General features: G+C 42.6%; 1 protein-coding gene across 1 annotated transcript in view; it reads left to right on the forward strand.

Moving 5' to 3' along the window:
• The window catches only part of grm7 (glutamate metabotropic receptor 7), a gene marked incomplete at its 5' end in the record, with an annotated part of 174029 nt that extends 160872 nt beyond the window's left edge, over nucleotides 1-13157 (forward strand). Inside the window, 2 exons of the mRNA XM_079265687.1 lie at nucleotides 7638-7884; nucleotides 13020-13157. Of these exons, the coding sequence (XP_079121813.1) occupies nucleotides 7638-7884; nucleotides 13020-13069 (297 nt within the window). The 3' untranslated portion in view covers nucleotides 13070-13157. The remainder of the gene's footprint in view (nucleotides 1-7637; nucleotides 7885-13019) is intronic.
• Nucleotides 13158-22025: the final 8868 nt, after the last annotated feature.

Consider the following 22025-nt stretch of genomic DNA (forward strand, 5'->3'; position numbering starts at 1 on the left):
AACCAAAGTTAAATAGAGTTTAAACGGAGATGCTTACTGAAATTAACAATTCAATGAATTTACGTTTTGTCTGAACGGAGCTCGTTGGCTTCGTCTGTATTACTTCAGAAAACTTCACATTGTTTGACAGCTCGCGAAAAAATCAGCTGTTTAGCCGTCAGCGATTATTTTATGTTCAGATGTCGTCATATCAGTTGGGTTGAGTCCGTCTCTGAACTTTATTTAGTATATTGCTCCATCCATCTCAAAAAAGCTGCCATTTTTACTGTCTCTCGCTCTCTCTCTTGCTCTCCTCTCTCTCTCTCTCTCCTCTCCTCTCCTCTCCTCTCTCTCTCTCTCCCTCAGCCATTCTCTCATTCATTCATCATTTACAGCTCTCTCATCTCACCTGGCTTTCCACTCTCTATTCCGCCGCTGTCTCATCCCACTTAACCTTTTCTCGTCTCTCGCCCGTCGTCCTGCGGCTCTTTCTCTCGGCTCTGCCAGCCCTTTCTTTCCCTGTCACGCCTTCACCTTCTCGTTCCTTATTCCTTCTTTCTCTCTCGCTGTCACTCTCCTCTTGCCTGTCTTTCTTTCCAACTCGCCCTTCAGTCACAAACTTTCTCTTGTATCACAGCCGCCGTCTACTCTCTTACCAACTCTTACACTGAAACCTCTGCTGCTGTTTCACCTCGCAGCGGCGTTCACCACACTTTCTCTATTATTGTTGGCTCCGCCAGGCGATTATGAGATCGTCCCATGTGAGCGTGTGCGTCTATGTGTCTGTCCACGGCTACTCTCGCGCACTGCTGCGCCAAACTGAAGATATATTTTGGGTGGTCATTTATGGCTGCATGCTCACCGCAATTTTTTAGGCGATTAGTACGGAATCACACACTCGTAGTACAGAAGCAAAAGACGCTCTAACTTGGGACGTTGAGTTCAGGACGACTGTCCACCGACACAAAATTCTCAACACGAAACAGTAAGACAGTAAACCAGCTCTCGTCTCTAACTGCCCCCCCCCCTTCTGAACAGTGTACCAGTCCAGTCCTTGCCCTGTCAGTGCCCACAGGGGTTACATCATCTGTGTGCTGAGCTCTGCTGTTTTGTGGACTCCATTTAAAGATCTTTACACTTTCACAAGTGAGGGTCATGTCATCATAAAGAAGTTCTGCAGCTTTCTTTATACTCTGGTTGTCGTGCGAGATGCTCTTAAAGACGGTGAAGCTTTCAGCCGCAGCAGAAGGATGTTTTAATACCTCCGCCGCTCTGGACTTGATACAGTCTTCATGTTTAATAGATAGTGAACGATGTAAAAGTGGAGCCATTAGAGATGAAATATCCACGAATTATCCACCATATCCACCATGCAACAAATCTAATCACAGGTACCATAATGCTGATGGTGACAGTAGCAGGCCGTGTCCTGAGGGATATTAATTAGACTTGAAGAATCATTAGTCAGCCAGGGGCACTCGTCTGTAATAATCGATGATATTAAGTTGCACGCTATGTTTCTTTAATCTGAATTATAATATCCCACGTGGTCTTTGACCCACACATACATTTGAACCAATGAATATTAAGACCTCCTCTGCAGCTGGAGCAGGACTGTGTGTATGTAGGTCAGTGAACACAGGTTCCTTCATGTCAATTCAGTCCAACATCCAGAAAGCACGCAGAGCTTCAGACGGTCGGAGCTCCGGCCAGCAGCAGAATTCACTGAGCTATAAAAATGTAATATAATCATGCACGGCTTCATGCAAACCCTCCTCTGCAGCTCCAATGTCCTAATGGTGTCTCAAGCCTTTACTCAAATTACAAATCGAGAGGCCGGTGTATTTAGAGCAGCATCAACGGCATGAGACGAATAACTGGAGCAGATAATCCTCATTATCTCTCCTTTAAAATAGAGCGGGGCAGTGGAGAACATGCATAGACATGGTCCCCATTGTTACTACAAAGACATGGTTATGTCGTACTTTTACTGCTCAAAATGAAGACATAAGTGTATAAAATATAAAAACAAGGAGTAAAGTTATGAACTGACTCTCTACTGAGAGCAGGCGGCAACCTCTGGGTGTTCAAAGTGAAGCCAATGCCGAAGTGTCTTAAAGCTGCATTCTCTCTAATGTCCATCAGGGGGCGACTCCTCCGAATGCACGCACTCTCCGCACATAAACCGATGTCCTCCTGTCAAAACTGCTTTTTTATTTTGACAGAAAACAACTGTAAAAAGTGGAGTTTAAAGTCTCTTTTTGTCTTGTTCAGGGTTTGAAACACGAGGAGTTACTTATAGCATTGAGTCACGTGAGGAATACATCCATAGCTTACGTTACATTACAAGTTTGTTTTATAGCATTGAGTCACGTGAGGAATACATCCATAGCTTACGTTACATTACAAGTTTGTTTCAGCCCAACCATGACGGTTTGTCTTAACCCTAAACATGTGGTTTTGTTGATCACATTTTACAAATTTGACCGTGACCATTTCCCAACATTAACCACACATTACACGTTAACCATCAACCGGTTTTCAATGTACACCACGTGTTGCGACGTTAACCACGTGTTGCAACGTAAATGCAGAGAACAGAAGAATGATGTGTAACTGTTGCTGACGAGTTGAACTTTCCCAGCACGCTGCAAGCTAACCGAGGTGCAGAGTCTTCTCCTCCCACTGGATGGTATCTGTCGCCTCTGCGGAGCAGAGTCCTAATGAGTCCTCCCCCTGTTCAGAGATCCGGGGACGTCTAATTAATGGAGTTTGTTTGCGCCCACGCCGGCGCTCCCCGCTGAGACGGTTTGACACAAACTCTTCAAACACAAATGATTAGATAAGATATAAAGGCCTTTGATGATGCGAGATGTGTTCGAACTCCGGCTTTAACAGCGGTTAAGTAATGAAACTGTGTTTTGTGTCTCTGGAATCAGATCAGAGATGTTTTACTGAGCGGTGCAGCTGGACGAAGTTCTGCAGGGCTTCCTTTTTAATCACCTCATTGTCCTCTTTTTTAACGCAGCACAGACTCAAGAACAGCAGGCATTCTTAATTAAGCTGTCGACACGAAGCAGTCTCGTTTTTTTAAATGCTGTTTAATGTAAAAAATAAAAAATTGTGTCCACAACAACAGGCTGTCCAGGGGGAGACGTCTGTCCATAGAGACACCTGGACCACATGAACAACTGTTAAATCTCTTCTTCTACATCCTTTTTAGTTAACAAATAATACAACTACATCACAGCCAACAGACAGGTGAGGAGAGACAGTTGAGGGGACAGACAGACCGGTGAGGAGAGAGACAGACAGGTGAGAGAGACAGACAGAGATGTGAGGAGATGCATGTAATGAGAGAGACAGACAGGTGTGGAGAGAGACAGACAGGTGAGGAGAGAGACAGACAGGTGAGAGAGACAGACAGAGATGTGAGGAGATGCATGTAATGAGAGAGACAGACAGGTGTGGAGAGAGACAGACAGGTGTGGAGAGAGACAGACAGGTGAGAGAGACAGACAGAGATGTGAGGAGAGAGACAGACAGGTGTGGAGAGAGACAGACAGGTGAGAGAGACAGACAGAGATGTGAGGAGATGCATGTAATGAGAGAGACAGACAGGTGAGGAGAGAGACAGACAGGTGAGGAGAGAGACAGACAGGTGAGGAGAGAGACAGAAAGGTGAGGAGAGAGACAGACAGGTGAGGAGAGAGACAGACAGGTGAGGAGAGAGACAGACAGGTGAGGAGAGAGACAGACAGGTGAGGAGAGAGACAGACAGGTGAGGAGAGAGATAGACAGGTGAGGAGAGAGACAGACAGGTGAGGAGAGAGACAGACAGGTGAGGAGAGAGACAGACAGGTGAGGAGAGAGACAGACAGGTGAGGAGAGAGACAGACAGGTGAGGAGAGAGACAGACAGGTGATGAGAGAGACAGAAAGGTGAGGAGAGAGACAGACAGGTGAGGAGAGAGACAGACAGGTGAGGAGAGAGACAGAAAGGTGAGGAGAGAGACAGACAGGTGAGGAGAGAGACAGACAGGTGAGGAGAGAGGCAGACAGGTGAGGAGAGAGGCAGACAGGTGAGGAGAGAGGCAGACAGGTGAGGAGAGAGACAGACAGCTATAATAACAGATATTAGATATGAAGACTAAGTTTTAGTGTTAGTGTTCAGTGGTTATTCATTTTAAACTTCAGAGTATTCATTCACAGTATTTTTGAAGTTTGGATCTTGTGACGTGTGTGATGTCGTCTTTGTTGTTGTCCCTCGCGCAGTCGGTGTCTCTTATTTTACAACTCAGTCACAGTCCCGTCGATTCATTGAAGGACAGAGAACGACTTCCTCCTGATCCACATCGTTTGTTTGCTGCACAAACGCAGAGCCGTCAGTGATTAATAACGATTCGATTTGGTTCCCGTCTTGACTTGAATGTGAGACGTGCCGCTGGAATCGACTCGACTGAGACGGTCCTCGTCAGAGACGAGCTGTCGGCATCAATGAGAGGAGACACGTGGAGTATATAATGAAAGAGGATCCGCAGCGTAACGGATATCATTCACCGGGACACGGGTTATTATGATCCTCTCAAACCCTAATCCTGACAGAACAAACGCTTTCAGAAATATGACCAAATCTGTATATATATATATATATATATATATATATATACATATATATATATATATACATATATGTATATATATATATATATATGTATATATATATATATATATATACATATATATATATATATATATATATATATATATATATGTATATATATATATATATATGTATATATATATATATATATATATATACATATATATATATATATATAACCTGAGAGGAACTTTTGGCACGTTGTTTTGATTTGATTGAGCAATAATTAGTTTGTTATTCACATTAATGCACACTCAACAGAACAACAGGAAAAAGGCACGTTTATTTGTGCAGCACTTTTCAGCAACAAGGGAGTTCAAAATGTTTCATATGAGACATAAATGGCAGTAAAACAGAGGAAGCACAAGACACATTTAAATACAATTTAAAAGAGTGTAAAGAATAACCTTAGAAAACATAGCGGAATAGAAAAACAGAGCAATGCCAGATATGAATAATATCATGATTAATTAACGTGTTTTTTCCCCTCCACAGACTAAACAGATGAATAGTGCAGAACAATATTTCCCTCTGAGTTGTGGAGGAGAAGTATAAAGTGACAGTACTTCGGTAAACGTATATTTCACCACTGGGAGATGTTTGTATGGAATTAATTCCCCGTCTTTCTTCCAAGATAACCGCACACGTTATCTGACTCTGATGGTTGAAGCCCGGTTCGCTCCTCGTCTGTGTGTGTTTTAGATAAACGCAGAACCGGAGTAACTCACAGGAGGCTGACAAGATAAATGATGCACTTAACCTTGCCGGTGGTCGTGCTCTCAGCTTCATCTACAATCTCACGCAGCCTTTATCGCCCGATAACAAGTAAAGAATAAGATGAGGTCGTCGTTGTCTTCCTCCCTCGGATCCTCCGGCCTGCTGCGTCTTCTGTCTGACCCGATGGAGGGAAGGAGAGTCCTGATTACAGCATCTTCAGTTTCCTTTTATACTTTATCTTTCAGATCTCTTACTTTTGGTCTTTCCAACACTAATCTACGGTGACACTTACTGAAAATTCATGTAGATGTGCTTCTACAGACACAGCACACACAAACGCACACATGCAACGACAGAAATGCGATGTGATGAATCGAATCTGATGTGTTTTTCCTCCGTATCTGACGAGTCATCTTATCACACTGATTCCTATCAGACAGACAAACAGCTGCTGTGTCTGAGAGCTTGATCTGATAAAACACTTCCAGTCAGACGTTTGTATCTACATGTATTGTAATTTGATAAGCTTTTATTGATATTTATAATGAAAAGTGTAATCTGTAAAGAAACTACAGCTCTCAGATAAATATAGTGAAGTAAGAACTATGAGCGTAAATGAGCTCAAAATGGAGACACGAGGGGAAAAGAAAGGACCGATACATTCGAGGGTCGCAGTGTTATGTTTCGTGATACTGTATCGATTCTCAAAAACACTTCATCTTTATCAATCTTAATTGACTCTTTGTTAAGTCCCGCCCCTCAAACGCAGACTGGCCAATCCGAGCGTGGCATTATCCTCTTTATACTCTTTATCCAGGCAGCACTGTTAGTTTTAATCTAATCTTTAGTCTTAGTCTTTTAATTTAAACATTTACCAAAACATCTACTGACGTGAAGAGGGACGGCCATCTGATCCTGCGTTCCCGTCTTAATCTTAATTTCCTGAGTGAGCCTGCGACTTCCCACTGTGCATGTCATACATCCGACTGTGACAGCTGGGCCATAGCACACGGAGACAGCGGGGCTGAGCTCTGAGGAAACCCGCTCTGGGAAGCCCACCGCACCACAGCACGGACACAAGCCTCTTTACGCATTCATCCCGGGGGCCGATGTTGGGTTCAGAGGGCCACGGCTTCGGATGCAACTGTGATATACACAGCCCATAAAACATTTACACCGTGCCCAGCTGTCTGCTGCCGTTCCCTGCTGCAGGTAAACACACAGGATAATATAAGAACAATCCTTCATCAGCTCGTAAAATGTGTCAAGAGTTTGGCTCTCCGACAAATCTCTGTCCGGACTTATTACTGCCGTGTTTCCTGAGTCAGCCAACCAAAAACAACGAATGGAGTTACTTCAAATATGTCTTTAATGCAGTCAGTTTCTACTGTGTATGTACACATATGATTCATTTATGGCTGCATCTCAATACAAAGCACAAAAACCTAAACGGGTTCAATGACCACTGTTTTGATTCATGTAGATTCAGGAGAGCAAACTGTTAAAGGGCCGGTTGATGAATATTGATGAATAATATTCTCAAGCAGTTTATATGATTGCGTCAAATCTGATGCGGTTTCAGTCATAATTGTAATACATGTATCTTGCATAATATTGTAATTGATGTGATCCAACAGTGTTTGACTGTGTTGATCCGATGCCGTTCCGAACTGTTCTCGGTGAAGTGATGGCGGTATGAACAGGTTCTCCGGTTCTGCTGAGTGAAACAAAAGCTGAAGTGCCTAAAAGCTGCATTCTCTCTAGTGTCCACCAGGGGGCGACTCCTCTGGTTGTATAGAAGTCTATAGAAAATGACTCTACTTCTCTCTTGATTTATTACCTCAGTAAACATTGTAAACATGAGTTTATGTCTCAATCTCTAGTTTCAAGTCTTCTTCAATACAGCATGATGTTCATTTAGTACATTATGGTCCATTTAGAGTCACACAGACCATAAAGCAGGGGATGCTTTAGGGCGGGGCTACACAGTGATTGACAGCTCTGTAACAGAGCCGTATAGGGCGTCTCTACGTCACTTCTCCACAGTCCAAATGCGGCCACTTCCTGTTCATCGGTTGCCAAAAGCCAAAATAGCGTCAAACTCGAGGCTTCAAAACAGCAGTCCACGGACCAACGGGTAACATCAAGACGACTACGTCCACTTCTTATATACAGTCTGTGGGTATAAATCAGACATCAATGTTGTCTACACACAATGTTCGTATGCATTCACACGCCTTTGTAAACTGAGTGCCCCCCCCCCCCCCCCTTTCTTCCAGCTGTACATCCAGACGACCACACTGACCATCTCCATGAACCTGAGTGCGTCGGTGGCCCTCGGGATGCTCTACATGCCCAAAGTCTACGTCATCATCTTCCACCCGGAGCTCAACGTGCAGAAGAGGAAGCGCTCCTTCAAGGCCGTCGCCACGGCAGCCACCATGTCGTCCCGGCTCTCCCACAAGGCCAGCGACCGGCCCAACGGGGAGGCCAAGACGGAGCTGTGCGAGAACGTCGACCCCAACAGTAAGTCCACATCTGCTCCGCCTCACGTCGGTTAAAAACTGTGATCTTTATTAGGAGTTTGAAAACCAAATGAAATGAGTATGAAACACTGTATATTAACTCAACAGTTACATACGGACTGTTAAATGAGCTGTGAAACTGGAGCTGAAATCAATTGAAACGTAATAAAGCATGTTATTACTTTACTCATCCAATCATTCAAAGCACCTCCTGAACTGACTTGGATTTTAATGTGGAAGTGTGAGGGATGAGATTTAATTACATTCTTCTTTCTTAATACCTGGACTGAGGCACTGAAAACACATTAGAAATACTTTCAAATAAAAGTAAAGTCTCCCTGAGAGTTACATGTTCAGATACCACTCTCATGTCTGTAGGTAGAGGCCAGAGCATAGAGGAAAATACAAGTTTCTAAAAATATCTGCATACGTGCAGACGGGACCGAAGACATGAGCTGTCTTCTTTCAGTGACTTCCACCAAACACCCACTCAGCTGCCAACGTAAGCCCATAACTATGTCCTACATTCTGTATCAGCTCCTTGTCTCGTTTGTTGTCGTCAGTGAGGATTTGTGAAACCTGCATTGAAGGTTATTTTGGGTTTCAATGTTTTTAAACAGCATCACATGAAGTTTTACATATATGGCACGAATGTTGTCTCTATGAAGCCCCCATATGTACCTCTGTGATGCTCCATCTGTTCTAACAACAATTATGCTGGATTTTTTTTTTTAAAACAGCATTTTCTTTTTTAATTGAAAAAAAAAAAAAAAAAAAAAAAAAAAAAATATATATATATATATATATATATATATATATATATATATATATATATATATATATATATATATATATATATATATATATATCAAGCTTGCGCTCCTGCTCTACAGGAAATCAGAATTGCAATAAAAGAAATTGGGGAGAAAAAAAATTTGAATGTTCCAGAAATAAATTTTAAAAGTGCACAAATTGAAATTACATGGCATGTGATGAAATTACCACTTCGAAGTGGGATTCCCTTTCGGGGCTCTCAGGGACATCTCACCAAATAATGTTTTTCTCCCCCCCGACAGGCTAATTTCATAATTTATCAGAGGTAAGAGCAAATTAATCTTCTACTTCTGCTTTGCTGTCCTGACCTTGAATCCATTTTCTTCTGGAGGTTTTTTTAGGAGATGGAGAGAGAGAGAGAGAGAGAGAGAGAGAGAGAGAGAGAGAGAGAGAGAGAGAGAGAGAGAGAGAGAGAGAGGGGGAATACATTTTGAGTGGGAGAGTGTGTGGAGGGAATGTTAAGTGTACTTCCACAGCTCTTTATCACCACCTTTGAATTGACTCATAACTTTTACATGAGGAGGGCGAGACGAGCATAATATGACTATTTGAGTGGCAGATCTACAGTCTGTCTCTGCTGCTGCGTGCATGCTATTTCGGGTGGCACTTTAACAGAACGTTTGACCCCCAAGACCTCAGATTTTACTGCATGGCTCCTACGCTCCTCGGGGCCTAAACATGTGGCAATCCCTCCTTCAACACCTGTGAGCGATGCTGTGAGAGAGGGGGAGAACCTGTTGAGATATTCCTCTCTGGATCCTGTATAGGCGGCGCTAAGGTGGGGTAACTAGATGTCTGATATCGTTATTCGGCTGCTGTTTCTCCAGTTGATCCGGTACAATCGTGCCCTGGATGAGTTCACTCTGATTCTGTCACACATAAGCAGATCAAATGCATGTTTTCATCATCAAACAACCTTGACAAGAGGATCCAGAAACTAATGAACATGAGAAAGTGAAGGCAGAAAGAGAAAGAAGTGGGGGGGAGATCCTGCTTACTCATGGCAGGCCTGCTAGCAATGTTAGCTGACTGTTAGCAATGTGAGGCTGTTAGCAGGCTGTTAGTGATGTTAGCCGAGTGTTAGCGATGTTAATCAACTCTTAACAATGTTAGCCGAGTGTTAGCGATGTTAATCAACTCTTAACAATGTTAGCCGAGTGTTAGCGATGTTAATCAACTCTTAACAATGTTAGCCGAGTGTTAGCGATGTTAATCAACTCTTAACAATGTTAGCCGAGTGTTAGCGATGTTAATCAACTCTTAACAATGTTAGCCGAGTTTTAGCGATATTAATCAACTCTTAACAATGTTAGCCGAGTGTTAGCGATGTTAATCAACTCTTAACAATGTTAGCAGAGTGTTAGCGATTTTAATCAACTCTTAACAATGTTAGCCGAGTGTTAGCGATGTTAATCAACTCTTAACAATGTTAGCCGAGTGTTAGCGATGTTAATCAACTCTTAACAATGTTAATCAACTCTTAACAATGTTAGCCGAGTGTTAGCGATGTTAATCAACTCTTAACAATGTTAGCCGAGTGTTAGCGATGTTAATCAACTCTTAACAATGTTAGCAGAGTGTTAGCGATGTTAATCAACTCTTAACAATGTTAGCCGAGTGTTAGCGATGTTAATCAACTCTTAACAATGTTAGCCGAGTGTTACATGTCCCTTAGACTCTGGACCTCAGCATGTTTCACTATTCAGAGTCCGTTCATGGTAGAGGAGACACAGCAGTACCGGAGCAGCGTTGACAGACTGCAGCTCAGTCGTGACTCCCTGAAAACCCACAGAGCCATCTGTCCACTCCCCCCTTTCACACGATGTAATAGCCCTCAGTCACTTACTGAGGACCCAATAACGACAAAGGCCTCTATCTCTCGTCGCTCTTCTGGCTTCGGCCGGTCTCTTCAAAGGCCAAAATCTCTTCTGATTCTGCTCTCGTGAGGCCTCTCGTGCCTTTTCTCCAAAAGCTGATTCCTGATACAACAAAGGCTTCTATATCTCTCTTAAAACTCGTATTGCCCCGGCTGCTCTTGGAAACAATCCTTACAAGCGGTACTCTCTCCTCTTGGCCCCGGGTGCCTGCAGCAGTGAAATCCCTCTGCTACATTATTTCTGTGGGGATTAGCCTTTCTCACACACATGTGACACGGCCTTCAAATGCCTTTTTGAGGAATGGGTGTAGAAGTGTGGCAGCTTAGGATGTCGATGGACGAATTCACCGGAAACTGATTCTTTGTTTTTCAAACGGCTCATACAGCAGAGTGCATATGATATAATATTTCCAAAACAACGTGTCTATTGTGTTCAATTATTCCACATGTACGTGAAGATGCCCCCGATTAACAAAGGGGGTCATGTGTGGTAGCATATTAAACATAGTTCTTAAAGTAAATACGAAAAATAAGCTAAACAGGTGTCAAATGTGTACTTTATACTTTATGCAAATACAAAGCGAATTTCACTGATCTTTATTCATTGTATCTTACTGCGGCTGTATGAACCCAAAATAAACAGATTTTGCTGTGATTTAATTGCAACAAACGGATCAAAACATATATTTTTCAGTTGGATTTAATTTAAATAGTAATAGTCGAGCAGAAGAATCAAATAAAATGTCCCTCAAGAGAAAATACATGTTTTACTGCAAATCCACTCAAATCCAAACCTGAGGCCGCTCGTCATATCAGTGGATGTAAAAGACTGTCAAAAGATGACTTTAATTCTGCCTGTCCAATAAGTTGAGCCTGTTGTCAGTGTGACGCACACATGGTCCCGATTGGACAGTCGGGTGTGACTCTAACGACTTCTCTCTGCATGTAGAAGACACATTGTGACAAAGTCAGAGAGGTTCGGTGACACTTTCAGGCCTTAATATGCATATTATGCCATTTTCATTTTTATCTCCTCGCCGTGATTGATGATGGCCTTTTGGCTCGAAGCCATTTGTCACTGGATCAACACCGAGGGCCAAGTGGTGACCGGCAGAGGGAGGGGAGGGAGGTCCAGCTGCAGGGGGAGATAGGGAGGCGGTCATAACTGAAGCGAACACCTGACGCCTGTTCTTCCTGCTCATTTAACATCTGAGGGTCTTACTTTATTATCGCCACAACGAACCAGCACGAGCCTCGACCTGGTAATTCTGAGAGCTGGTTTGGGTTTTTTTTAGAGGGAAAATCGTGTCGTAGATCGGCACAAATTGCTCGCAGCAGACGCGCAGAAACTCTGGTTTAGTCTCCGGCTTATTCTCCGGTTTATTCTCCGGTTTATTCTCCGGTTTAGTCTCCAGTTTATTCTCCGGTTTATTCTCCGGTTTATTCTCCGGTTTATTCTCCGATTTATTCTCCGGTTTATTCTCCGGTTTATTCTCCGGTTTATTCTCCGGTTTATTCTCCGGTTTATTCTCCGATTTATTCTCCGGTTTATTCTCCGGTTTATTCTTCGATTTATTCTCTGGTTTATTCTCCGGTTTATTCTCCGGTTTATTCTCCGATTTATTCTCCGATTTATTCTCCGGTTTATTCTCCGGTTTATTCTCCGGTTTATTCTCCGGTTTATTCTCCGATTTATTCTCCGGTTTATTCTCCGATTTATTCTCCGGTTTATTCTCCGATTTATTCTCCGGTTTATTCTCCGATTTATTCTCCGGTTTATTCTTCGGGTTATTCTCCGGTTTATTCTCCGGTTTATTCTCCGGGTTATTCTCCGGTTTATTCTCCGGTTTATTCTCCGGTTTATTCTCCGATTTATTCTCCGGTTTATTCTCCGGTTTATTCTCCGATTTATTCTCCGATTTATTCTCCGATTTATTCTCCGGTTTATTCTCCGGTTTATTCTCCGATTCATTCTCCGGTGCTGGTCGTTGCTTTTGCGCTGTTAAAATATGGCCCTCACCCAAAGACAATTTCACCAAAGTTTAATTGTATGCTCTTGTTCTGCAGAAGCTTTTTTGACATTTTGGATTTTCTTTGTTTGTTTGTTTGTTTTTATCTTCGGCTGCAGATGCTCTTTTGCTTTATGAGTTATGACCTCTCAACACTGACAGATCACCCCCTCACTATACAACACAGAATTGTAAATGAAGAGAAGCTGATTCTCCTTTCTGATCTCAAACGCACCAAACTGCTCTACCCTCCCGCTTTGAGAGTTCATAATTCAAGCCTTCATTTAAACTCTGGAATCATTTCATTTACATCTGTGTACAACTTTCACTTCGCCTCGATCACAACATCAACCTCCAGGTAAAAAATAACAGCTGCAGGAACTAAAGCTCCTTCCTGTTTTGTCTCCTTTTTTCCAGGTCCAGCAGCAAAGAAGAAGTTCGTGAGCTACAACGACCTTGTGATCTAACGGCATCAGAGCAAGAGACTGAAAACAGAGCGATCGTTGGAGATGTCTGGTCTCCGGCCCTGCTGGCTAAAAAAACACAGGAACAGGCAGGGAAAAAAAGAAGAAGCAGAGAAGTATGTTTTTTGTTGTTGTTGTTCAGTTCTATGGTCTCATGTGCTTCATCGCCCACCAACAGACTCACGGATGCTGAAGCAAAGCCTTGTTGGACTTTCCTCCGGACTTCAGACTTCCCCTCGGTCAAAGAGAAGCGAGGACGCGCCGGGGAAAAAAAGACGTGAGGATGTTCAGAAAGTTAAAAAATATGTACATATGAATCCTTCTGTTTGACAACATGGCATCTCTGCAGCCTCGTGGGGGGGGGGGGCTCCGTGTTGATTCTCTCTGCCCTTGATGTCAAACGAAGCCGCGGCGGTCTGACCTGACCGTTCTATGAAGCCCCGCCTCCTCTTGTCTTTTAATGTACTTCCAAACTGCAAGTTTTCCAACCTCCCCGTCCTCCCCGTGTGTGGCTCTTTGTGGCTTATATGTTACTTTGGTTGTCGGTTTTATTTCCTTTTTCTTTTTCAACGGCGACGATGGTTATGACGTTGGTGATGAATCTATTTTGCTCTTCGCTTCTGGGATGCACAATGTTTTCTGTTTTTTATGAAAGCCATATTCTTCACTTTGAGATTTTTGAGGGCTCTTGCTGACGCTGCCACCTGGAATCTGATTGTTGCCACGAAAGAAACGTCCTTAAAGGCCCTGAAAACTGGCTTTCTCAATCAGCTTCTTGCTGTGAGTGACACACAAACTCCCTGTTTTCAGTCACACGTACTAAGTACAGGGGTTTTTAAAGTCTGACACTGCCTTCATTTGTCAATTTAGTCAAATAGTCTCTTAAAAGTGAATGATCTGCAGTGAACCCATTAACTACCATTGGGTTCCTGTGATGTTGAAGAAAACTTTAAGATGTGAAGATTCTCAGGCAAGTTCTGCAATTATAGGAAGCGTCTTTGTTCTATGATTTCTAAGTGGATTTATGGACATCTATCTGTGACGCACGTCTTCAGCGATAACGACATCCCCGGACAGTGTAAGTCACACTGAATCGTATTATAAGTGTATCACGCTATCGTGATCAGGTTTGACTGAAACCTGAACCCATGACTCCGAGAAGGAGCGCGCGATTGTTGACGCAGATTGTAGCAGTTGGGTGCGGAAGCGTTGTGAACGTATACGGGAAACTCAAAAATCGGGAATTTGTGGCTTAATAGGTGTTCGTTCTATATGTTGACTTTCATCATCTGCAACCGCTTTTTGTACAATTGCTTCTATGTTCTTGTGTTTGTTTGTTTTTTACCTGAATTTATTATTTGTTTTAGATGCACAGATCTGTGTGTGCAGCGCCTAAATCAAATTTCCTGTGTCTAAAAAGTCTCCTTCATGATCTGTGTGTCTCCTGCTGCAACTGCAAAAACGCACTTCCTGATGTTACGCCTGCATGCACCGTTCCCGCCTCACCTCACGCGTCTTTACCTCACTCTCCCTCCTCCTCAGGGGGGAGGACGCCTCTCTCACAGTTCCAACCTCTGTTCTAGAGGAACACGAAGGTTTGACGCTGTGTTTTCAGGGGCTTTAACGATCTGAGATGAGCAATGTGGACAGAAGACCAGATTGACTCCAAACTTGTCATGTTCTCTTAATTACTTGAACAGGAAGGAGATCTGAGGGAACCCCGTTTTTTCTCAGTAATAAATCCGAGCCAAGAACTTTTCATGGCTGTCCCAAAAACAAACAAAAAAAACGGATGAGAAGGAGAGAGAAAACTTGAGAGATTCGCTTTTTCTGCTCAAAGGTTTTGTCGTATGCGAGTCCAACAATCTTCACATCAGTCATCTGACGTGGTAGAAAAATAAAAAAAATCTGATTCCTCAGAAGGACGCGGACACAAAGCCACAAAAAGAAGGCGTGTTTCTAAAGGCTGCTTTTGTTTGAAGTGTTTGACGTGTTCGTGGTCCCATGATGAACGCATTCCCATCCCAACATGTGTGTTCTTTCTCCACGAGCACATACACGATGACCTCTCCAGTCTTTTGTAGGTGTGTGATGATGCTGATGCTGATGATGATGATGACGACCCTTAACTGTGTTGTAGCCGACTTTAAAAAGAACCCGCTTCGGTCCGGACTTCACCGGATTTGTGCCGGCTATCTGGTGATTTCTTGGACTGCTGATACAAAAAAAAAAAAGGTGTTGATGTCGAGGTTGTCAATGCATGCCTGATATGTTTGATGTTGAATCCGAAAAACAAAAAGAAAAAAAGTTTAAAATAAGGAAATGCTCACAACAGTTGATTCCACGTGTCTGCTCTGAATTGTACTTTTTCGTGTTTCTTTTTCTTCTTTCTTTCGCTCTGTTCGTTTTTTCCACCGTTTCTTTCTCACTCAGCAGAATATGGCTTTGATTGGTTTCCTTATTTTCCCGGAAGCTATGGGAAATGGAGAACAAGATGAATATATATTTAAAAAAAACAAAATACTTGTTAAAAAAACACATCAAAGGAAGCATGTATGTTTTCTACTGTTTGTACTAGTTATATTAATGTTGCCCTTGCTGCTTATGTGCCAATGTTGTGGGAGAGATTTTACATTTGGCCACTCATGCAACTATTCTGTGGTGTTGTCCAAGAATGTATCGACATGAAATAAAAAAAAATATTTGGTTATTTTTTTACATATGTTCCCCGGAGTAAACGCAGTTTGGTACTCGTGTCTAACTCACTTGAATTGCCTTTGAGAGACGTGTGATTTATTTCACACCTGCATCAGAGCAGTGAAACCGGCTCGATCTTCATGTCTCCATTTCTTTTTCCTTATTCTTTGCTCAGATTAAGATTTATCGAGGTTGCTTTTGTGGAGCAAACACTGGAGAACCTGCTCGGACTAAAACCAAAAACAAGAGAAACCGCTGCACTGCATCGGTGATTTTCAGAAAAGAGCCACTCGATCTCAATTCCTAAGAAGCTTGTTTTTTTCATTGAATATCATCAATAAAACAAAACGTATAGATCCTGAACGCGCGGCACGGATAACTCGCCCGGCCCTTTGTGCTAATTCTAACAAATCTTTACCTCCACATTGAGATACGTTTGCTGCTGTTGCAGATTAACTGTGAAAGAGGAGGAGGAGGTCCGCGTGCGTCTGTTCTTCCCCCTCACGAGCCGTCTGCCAAACAGCTGTTTACTCACGTTTAAGCTGAAGAGGATGTTCTTGGATTTGTGTGTCAGTTACAATGTAGTCTGTTTAAATATGTCTGCGTTAAGGTTTAAACGGGATACAGACCTTATTTTTAAAAATATATATATTTATATATATGTATATATATTTGCAGATCTTCGGACTAATTACTGCCAAAGTTTGTGGTTCTACCCAAATTTTCCCTTTGCGGTATTTTTGGTTCCAAGTTGAGAAACTTCTATATTTTCTATTATCGTTCGAGCAAAGAACACTGCATTTTCCACTGCAGTGGCTACTGAAGAGCATGTTTTCCTGCTGCTGGGATATCAGAGTCCTCATACGACCACTGGCATCTCATCCTCCCTCCCAGTTACACTAATTGGTTTTTGCAGCGACTAATCTAATTGGACACTGAAGGTTAGTTATGTGAATCCATGCAGAGCCGCCCCCCCCCCCCTCCCCAACACGGCTCTCATCACACAGAGACAGACTCAGACGGAGGAAGACCATTATTTTTCAGAGAGGGTGAGTGGAAGACGAGGGTGAGTGGGTGAGGGAGGAACAGTGAGAGTAACTGCACAGTGATGAGGAGAGTTTGTTTAAAACAGCTGTTTTATGAAGCTGTAAAGTCTTAATTAATCCCCTTGATGCACATTTATCCTCTGCAATTATCTCAAAGATAAACGCAACCTTGTTGTTTGTGCATAATCCCGTAGATTGTTGTTGTGTTTATACAAGGGATGCTTCAACAATTAACATTCTGTGTGCACAAGTGTTTTTAGCGATCTGGCTCATCTTGTTAGAGTTGTTGTGTGTCTCTTTGTGGTTGTCTTCTGTCCTTTAGTCATCATTCTGTGCCTTCCTGTAGTCGTTTTGTGAGTCCTTGTAGTGATGTTGTGTCTCTTTGTGGTTGATTAGTGTGTCTTTGTGGTCACTTTGTCTCTTTGTGGTTGATTAGTGTGTCTTTGTGGTTGATTAGTGTGTCTTTGTGGTTGATTAGTGTGTCTTTGTGGTCACTTTGTGTCTTTGTGGTTGATTAGTGTGTCTTTGTGGTTGATTAGTGTGTCTTTGTGGTTGATTAGTGTGTCTTTGTGGTTGATTAGTGTGTCTTTGTGGTCACTTTGTGTCTTTGTGGTTGATTAGTGTGTCTTTGTGGTTGATTAGTGTGTCTTTGTGGTTGATTAGTGTGTCTTTGTGGTCACTTTGTGTCTTTGTGGTTGATTAGTGTGTCTTTGTGGTTGATTAGTGTGTCTTTGTGGTCACTTTGTGTCTTTGTGGTTGATTAGTGTGTCTTTGTGGTCACTTTGTGTCTTTGTGGTTGATTAGTGTGTCTTTGTGGTTGATTAGTGTGTCTTTGTGGTTGATTAGTGTGTCTTTGTGGTTGATTAGTGTGTCTTTGTGGTTGATTAGTGTGTCTTTGTGGTCACTTTGTGTCTTTGTGGTTGATTAGTGTGTCTTTGTGGTCACTTTGTGTCTTTGTGGTTGATTAGTGTGTCTTTGTGGTTGATTAGTGTGTCTTTGTGGTCACTTTGTGTCTTTGTGGTTGATTAGTGTGTCTTTGTGGTCACTTTGTCTCTTTGTGGTTGATTAGTGTGTCTTTGTGGTCACTTTGTGTCTTTGTGGTTGATTAGTGTGTCTTTGTGGTTGATTAGTGTGTCTTTGTGGTTGATTAGTGTGTCTTTGTGGTCCCTCTGCCCTCACATGGTATTGTCACCTCTCTCCCTCCACTCGCCCCTTCATCTCTAAACCTCAAAAGTAAAAGATTAAACATGACCGTGTTATGAAACCTCATTGGCTAAATGGGCGATTTTTACTTTTATACCAACAATGAAATTGTTTCCAACCTTTAGGCTCGTGGCCTCGTTACTCACAACCTCTTGTTGCATTGTGTGTTTACTCGGTTCAACAGAAGATTTTATCCATTTGAATGATTCTAAAGAATTTATTCCAGTCTTTTAAAATGAAGCTAAGATTTGGGGGAACTTTCGGGGCAGAAATGTTCTTCTTCTCTCCGGTCTTGTTAAGCGGCGTGAAGCCTCCTCTCCTCCCAGAAGCCACTGCCAGAATCTATATTCTCTGGATGGTTGTTAAGAGTTGATCGATACCAATGACTCTCTGAGTACTTTGCCACGTGCTGGCTGGCAAACTCAGAAAAGTGTGAGAGTGAAAAACGTGTGACAGCATATTTGGCAGACGGCACAAAAGAAGAGAGACAGAATAAGAACAAGAGGATAAAACCTGTGTTTTTAAATACTCGCTGGACTCGATGCTGTTGTTGCCCCACAGGCCACACCAGCCTCTCTGTCTCTTCAGTGCCATGTGTGGTCGGTGAATGATGGAGGCGTTCACAGACAAACGCATCGTCTGACTGACTATCTGTCCTCCTGCCTCGGTGTAAACCCCGGAAATTGTTTTCCTTCCAGAGGATACATGTGAGCCGCCTTCACCAAAGTCTGTCATCAGACCAGCTCACCCCGGAGCGACGTCTGTATGAGACGCACCCGGCGAACTCCGATGTAAATCCATCCACGTCAAACAAACATGGACTCTCACCCAGGAGGCCGCTGTTGTGTCCCGTGTGGAACCAAGTCAACGTTGATTTATTTCACCGTAGTTTTGTTTCATAATGTACGTACTTGAAGTTACTACAAGAGCTTTAATTCTCTGTAGATTCTGGCTGTCCCTGTAGAAGAAGTGGTCGTGTTTCCGAGCACCAGAGTCTCTTTTGAAAACCTCTCATTTCGCTGCAGCAGGGTCTGACAGTCTGCCCCGCTCAGTCCTGGTTCTGGTTCTCCTGTGGCCCCCTTCCCTCCAGCGGGTCCGAATCCGAGCCGGTGGCCCCGATGACGAGCATTAAGAGTAAGTATGTCGAAACAGACCATCGTCTCACTGATGGAGGTCTGATAGAGGATCAGGACTACACTGAGACTGTGTCATAACCAGTTAAAAGTTCCTCACAGTAACTTTAACTAGTGCTACATACAAGTTACTACACAAATGTACTTATGTTCCGTAACAAAACTATTCATTTTATTTCAACAAATATTTCAACATTTGAACGTCTAATTTGAGATAAGCTCATCCAAATGCAGGAAGGACAGCTGGCAAGAAATCACTAACTGTGTCATTCTGTAAATGAACCGATTTATAATATCACTGCTTCATCTATAACGCGATAGCGCTGACTATAATAACACGTGTATTCACGTTAATGTTTTACTTAGATGTATTCTTATTCTTTCAGCTGAAACCCCAGCGATGTGAAACGGACTTTTGGGCAAATAAATAAAAATATATACAAATATAATTCTAAGCCGTAAGGACGTTTCCTTCCATACCTTAAAATCAGCCACACCAAACATTAAAGTAGCCGGAGACTGTGAGACGCGACTCAAGAAGCCGACACACGTCGGTGAATGTGTGATGAGAGAATATTTACACATTTCTTTTCTATTTACTCCCAAGTCTGTTTCGCACCACTAACGCTCCAGCTGAAAGAATAAGGCTCAAATATTGTCATACACGCCATAAGTGTCACAGATCTGCCACTTCTGTCTAGTTGTTTCCACCTCTCACTCACCTCATCAGTTCATTCAGTGCACCTGCCAGTCACACTCGCCTCATCAGCTCATCACTCTCACCTGCTCACTCTGCCTCCTCCACTATTTAAACCGCTGCCTCACACACACTCGCTGCCAGATCGTTCTCTGCTTTCATGCAATGCTTTCCCGCATACCCCCATGGACTGAGTCCCTGTTCCGGACTACCTCGCCTTGCCTCGGCCTGTAGCTCGCTCAGCCTTCTGTCCTTGACCACGAGAACCTGTCGCCCTGAGAGATTCTTCCTGTCGCGTGTGTTGAAGAAAATAAAGATTCCAAGTCAAACTATTCCTGGTGTTTGTCGTACTGCTCCTGGGTCCTTACTACACCCGTTACAATAAGAACACATCTGCAACACATTCATTTACCATAACACACGCATGTACTTATAGTCGGATCTATCGTGCTCTAAATGAAGCAGCGATGTCATAAATCTGTTAATTTACTACTTCACACAGTCTGAGATGTATTGCCAGCTGTCTTTTTTTTGCGTTTGTCAGTTTAAACTGTGTGATTATGTAATATTCATTAACGGTCCACGTACCGAGCTCTGATTGGTCAGTGTGTATTTGAAGAAAAGGAATTAAATCACACGTTGCTGAGGGAGCAGAGGGGCAGAAACCGGTCAGAAGGCAATTCATTGGTGATATTTTGTCTTCAATAAATAAATGTTGAAAAACAATCACTTGAGTCGTCTCGTTCCATGACCCACAACTGTTCCATATGGACCAGATGGAAGGTAACTGAAGATAGGAGTAATGATATGCTATTTTATGAGTTTAAGGGCTTTTATTTGGTTACCCACCAAGTTGCAGCGTAACCGGATGTTCCTCGTAGAACCTGTCTGAATGGACTTTTATCTGTTCACCTTTTGTTCTGGATGTTTTTCCTCTGACTCATCTCCCGAGTCAAAACCACACCCATGATGCATTGCTGGTGGAATCCAGGGAACTGCCATTACATGTGAGGAGAACTGAGTCAGCGCTATCACACTGGATTAGTATTCAGGGTGGACTTAAGGGAAATACAGCATCGACTGTCCTGTGCAATGTTGGGAGTACTCGACATTCTCTGGTAAAAGCTTTGGATGGGACGTTGACAGGAAAGTGAAACAGTTCAAATTAGATACCATACAACATAGTCCAGCAGTTATTAGCAGCAACATTACTCCATGGATATTTCCACAACCCAAAGTAAATCGAGAGATATTAGAAAAGAGAAGATAATGGACTGAGCGGAATGTAAACATCGGATACTTGGTTGAAGATTTACTGAATAAAAGCTATTCTAATTCTATAAATATTATTAGAGATGTATCTAAACACTCAGATAATAATCATGTAGGAGTGGGCATGTACATTCCAGAATTCAACAAAGGAATTGTTAAAAGCACTTCAAACAGGTTATCAGTGTACACAGCCGAACTGACATCATCATCAGTCTTCAGTGGGTGCAGGAGGTCAAACCAATGAAAGTAGTTTTGTGTTCACATTCTGCAGCTGCAATACAAAGTATGCAATCCGGTCAAACAGTACGAGAGGATCTTTTAACTGAAGTGTATACGTCATTACTGAACTCACAGCATTTAGGAACAGATGTACATCTCTGTTGGGCACCGGCTCACGTTGGAATAGAGGGAAATGAGGTTGCAGATAAACTTGAGAAAAGAGCGTCAAACAAAAATGATATTTTAGAAATTTGTTTTGGGAGGTCAGAAGCAAAATCAGTAATACAGCACGGAATTATTACATCTTGGCAGGAAATTTGGAATAATGACAATAAGGGTAGAAATTACTAGTCAGTCACAGTGAGAAGTGATGGAAGTAAAAGTAGAAAAGAAGATGTTACTTTAAGAAGATGTTACACGTTATACACATCATGAAAAAGACAGAGTGGGATAAATGTGAGATATGCAACTGTGAAGAAACTGTAGAACATGTGCTGATAGAGTGGAGGAAGTTCAGGGTGGAAAGAGAGACTGAAGAACAGAGTGGTCGATACAGGAAGGGAGTGGAGCATCAAAGGACCGTTAGAGATAGAGGATAAGCAAATTCAGCTTAAAGGGGCTTTATTTAATGTTTTGAATGGAACGGGTTCAATATACAGAATATAACTTCTATATGAAGTTTATTTTTATTA

Source organism: Melanostigma gelatinosum (assembly GCF_949748355.1).
Source record: "Melanostigma gelatinosum genome assembly, chromosome: 3".
NCBI classification, from domain to species: domain Eukaryota; kingdom Metazoa; phylum Chordata; class Actinopteri; order Perciformes; family Zoarcidae; genus Melanostigma; species Melanostigma gelatinosum.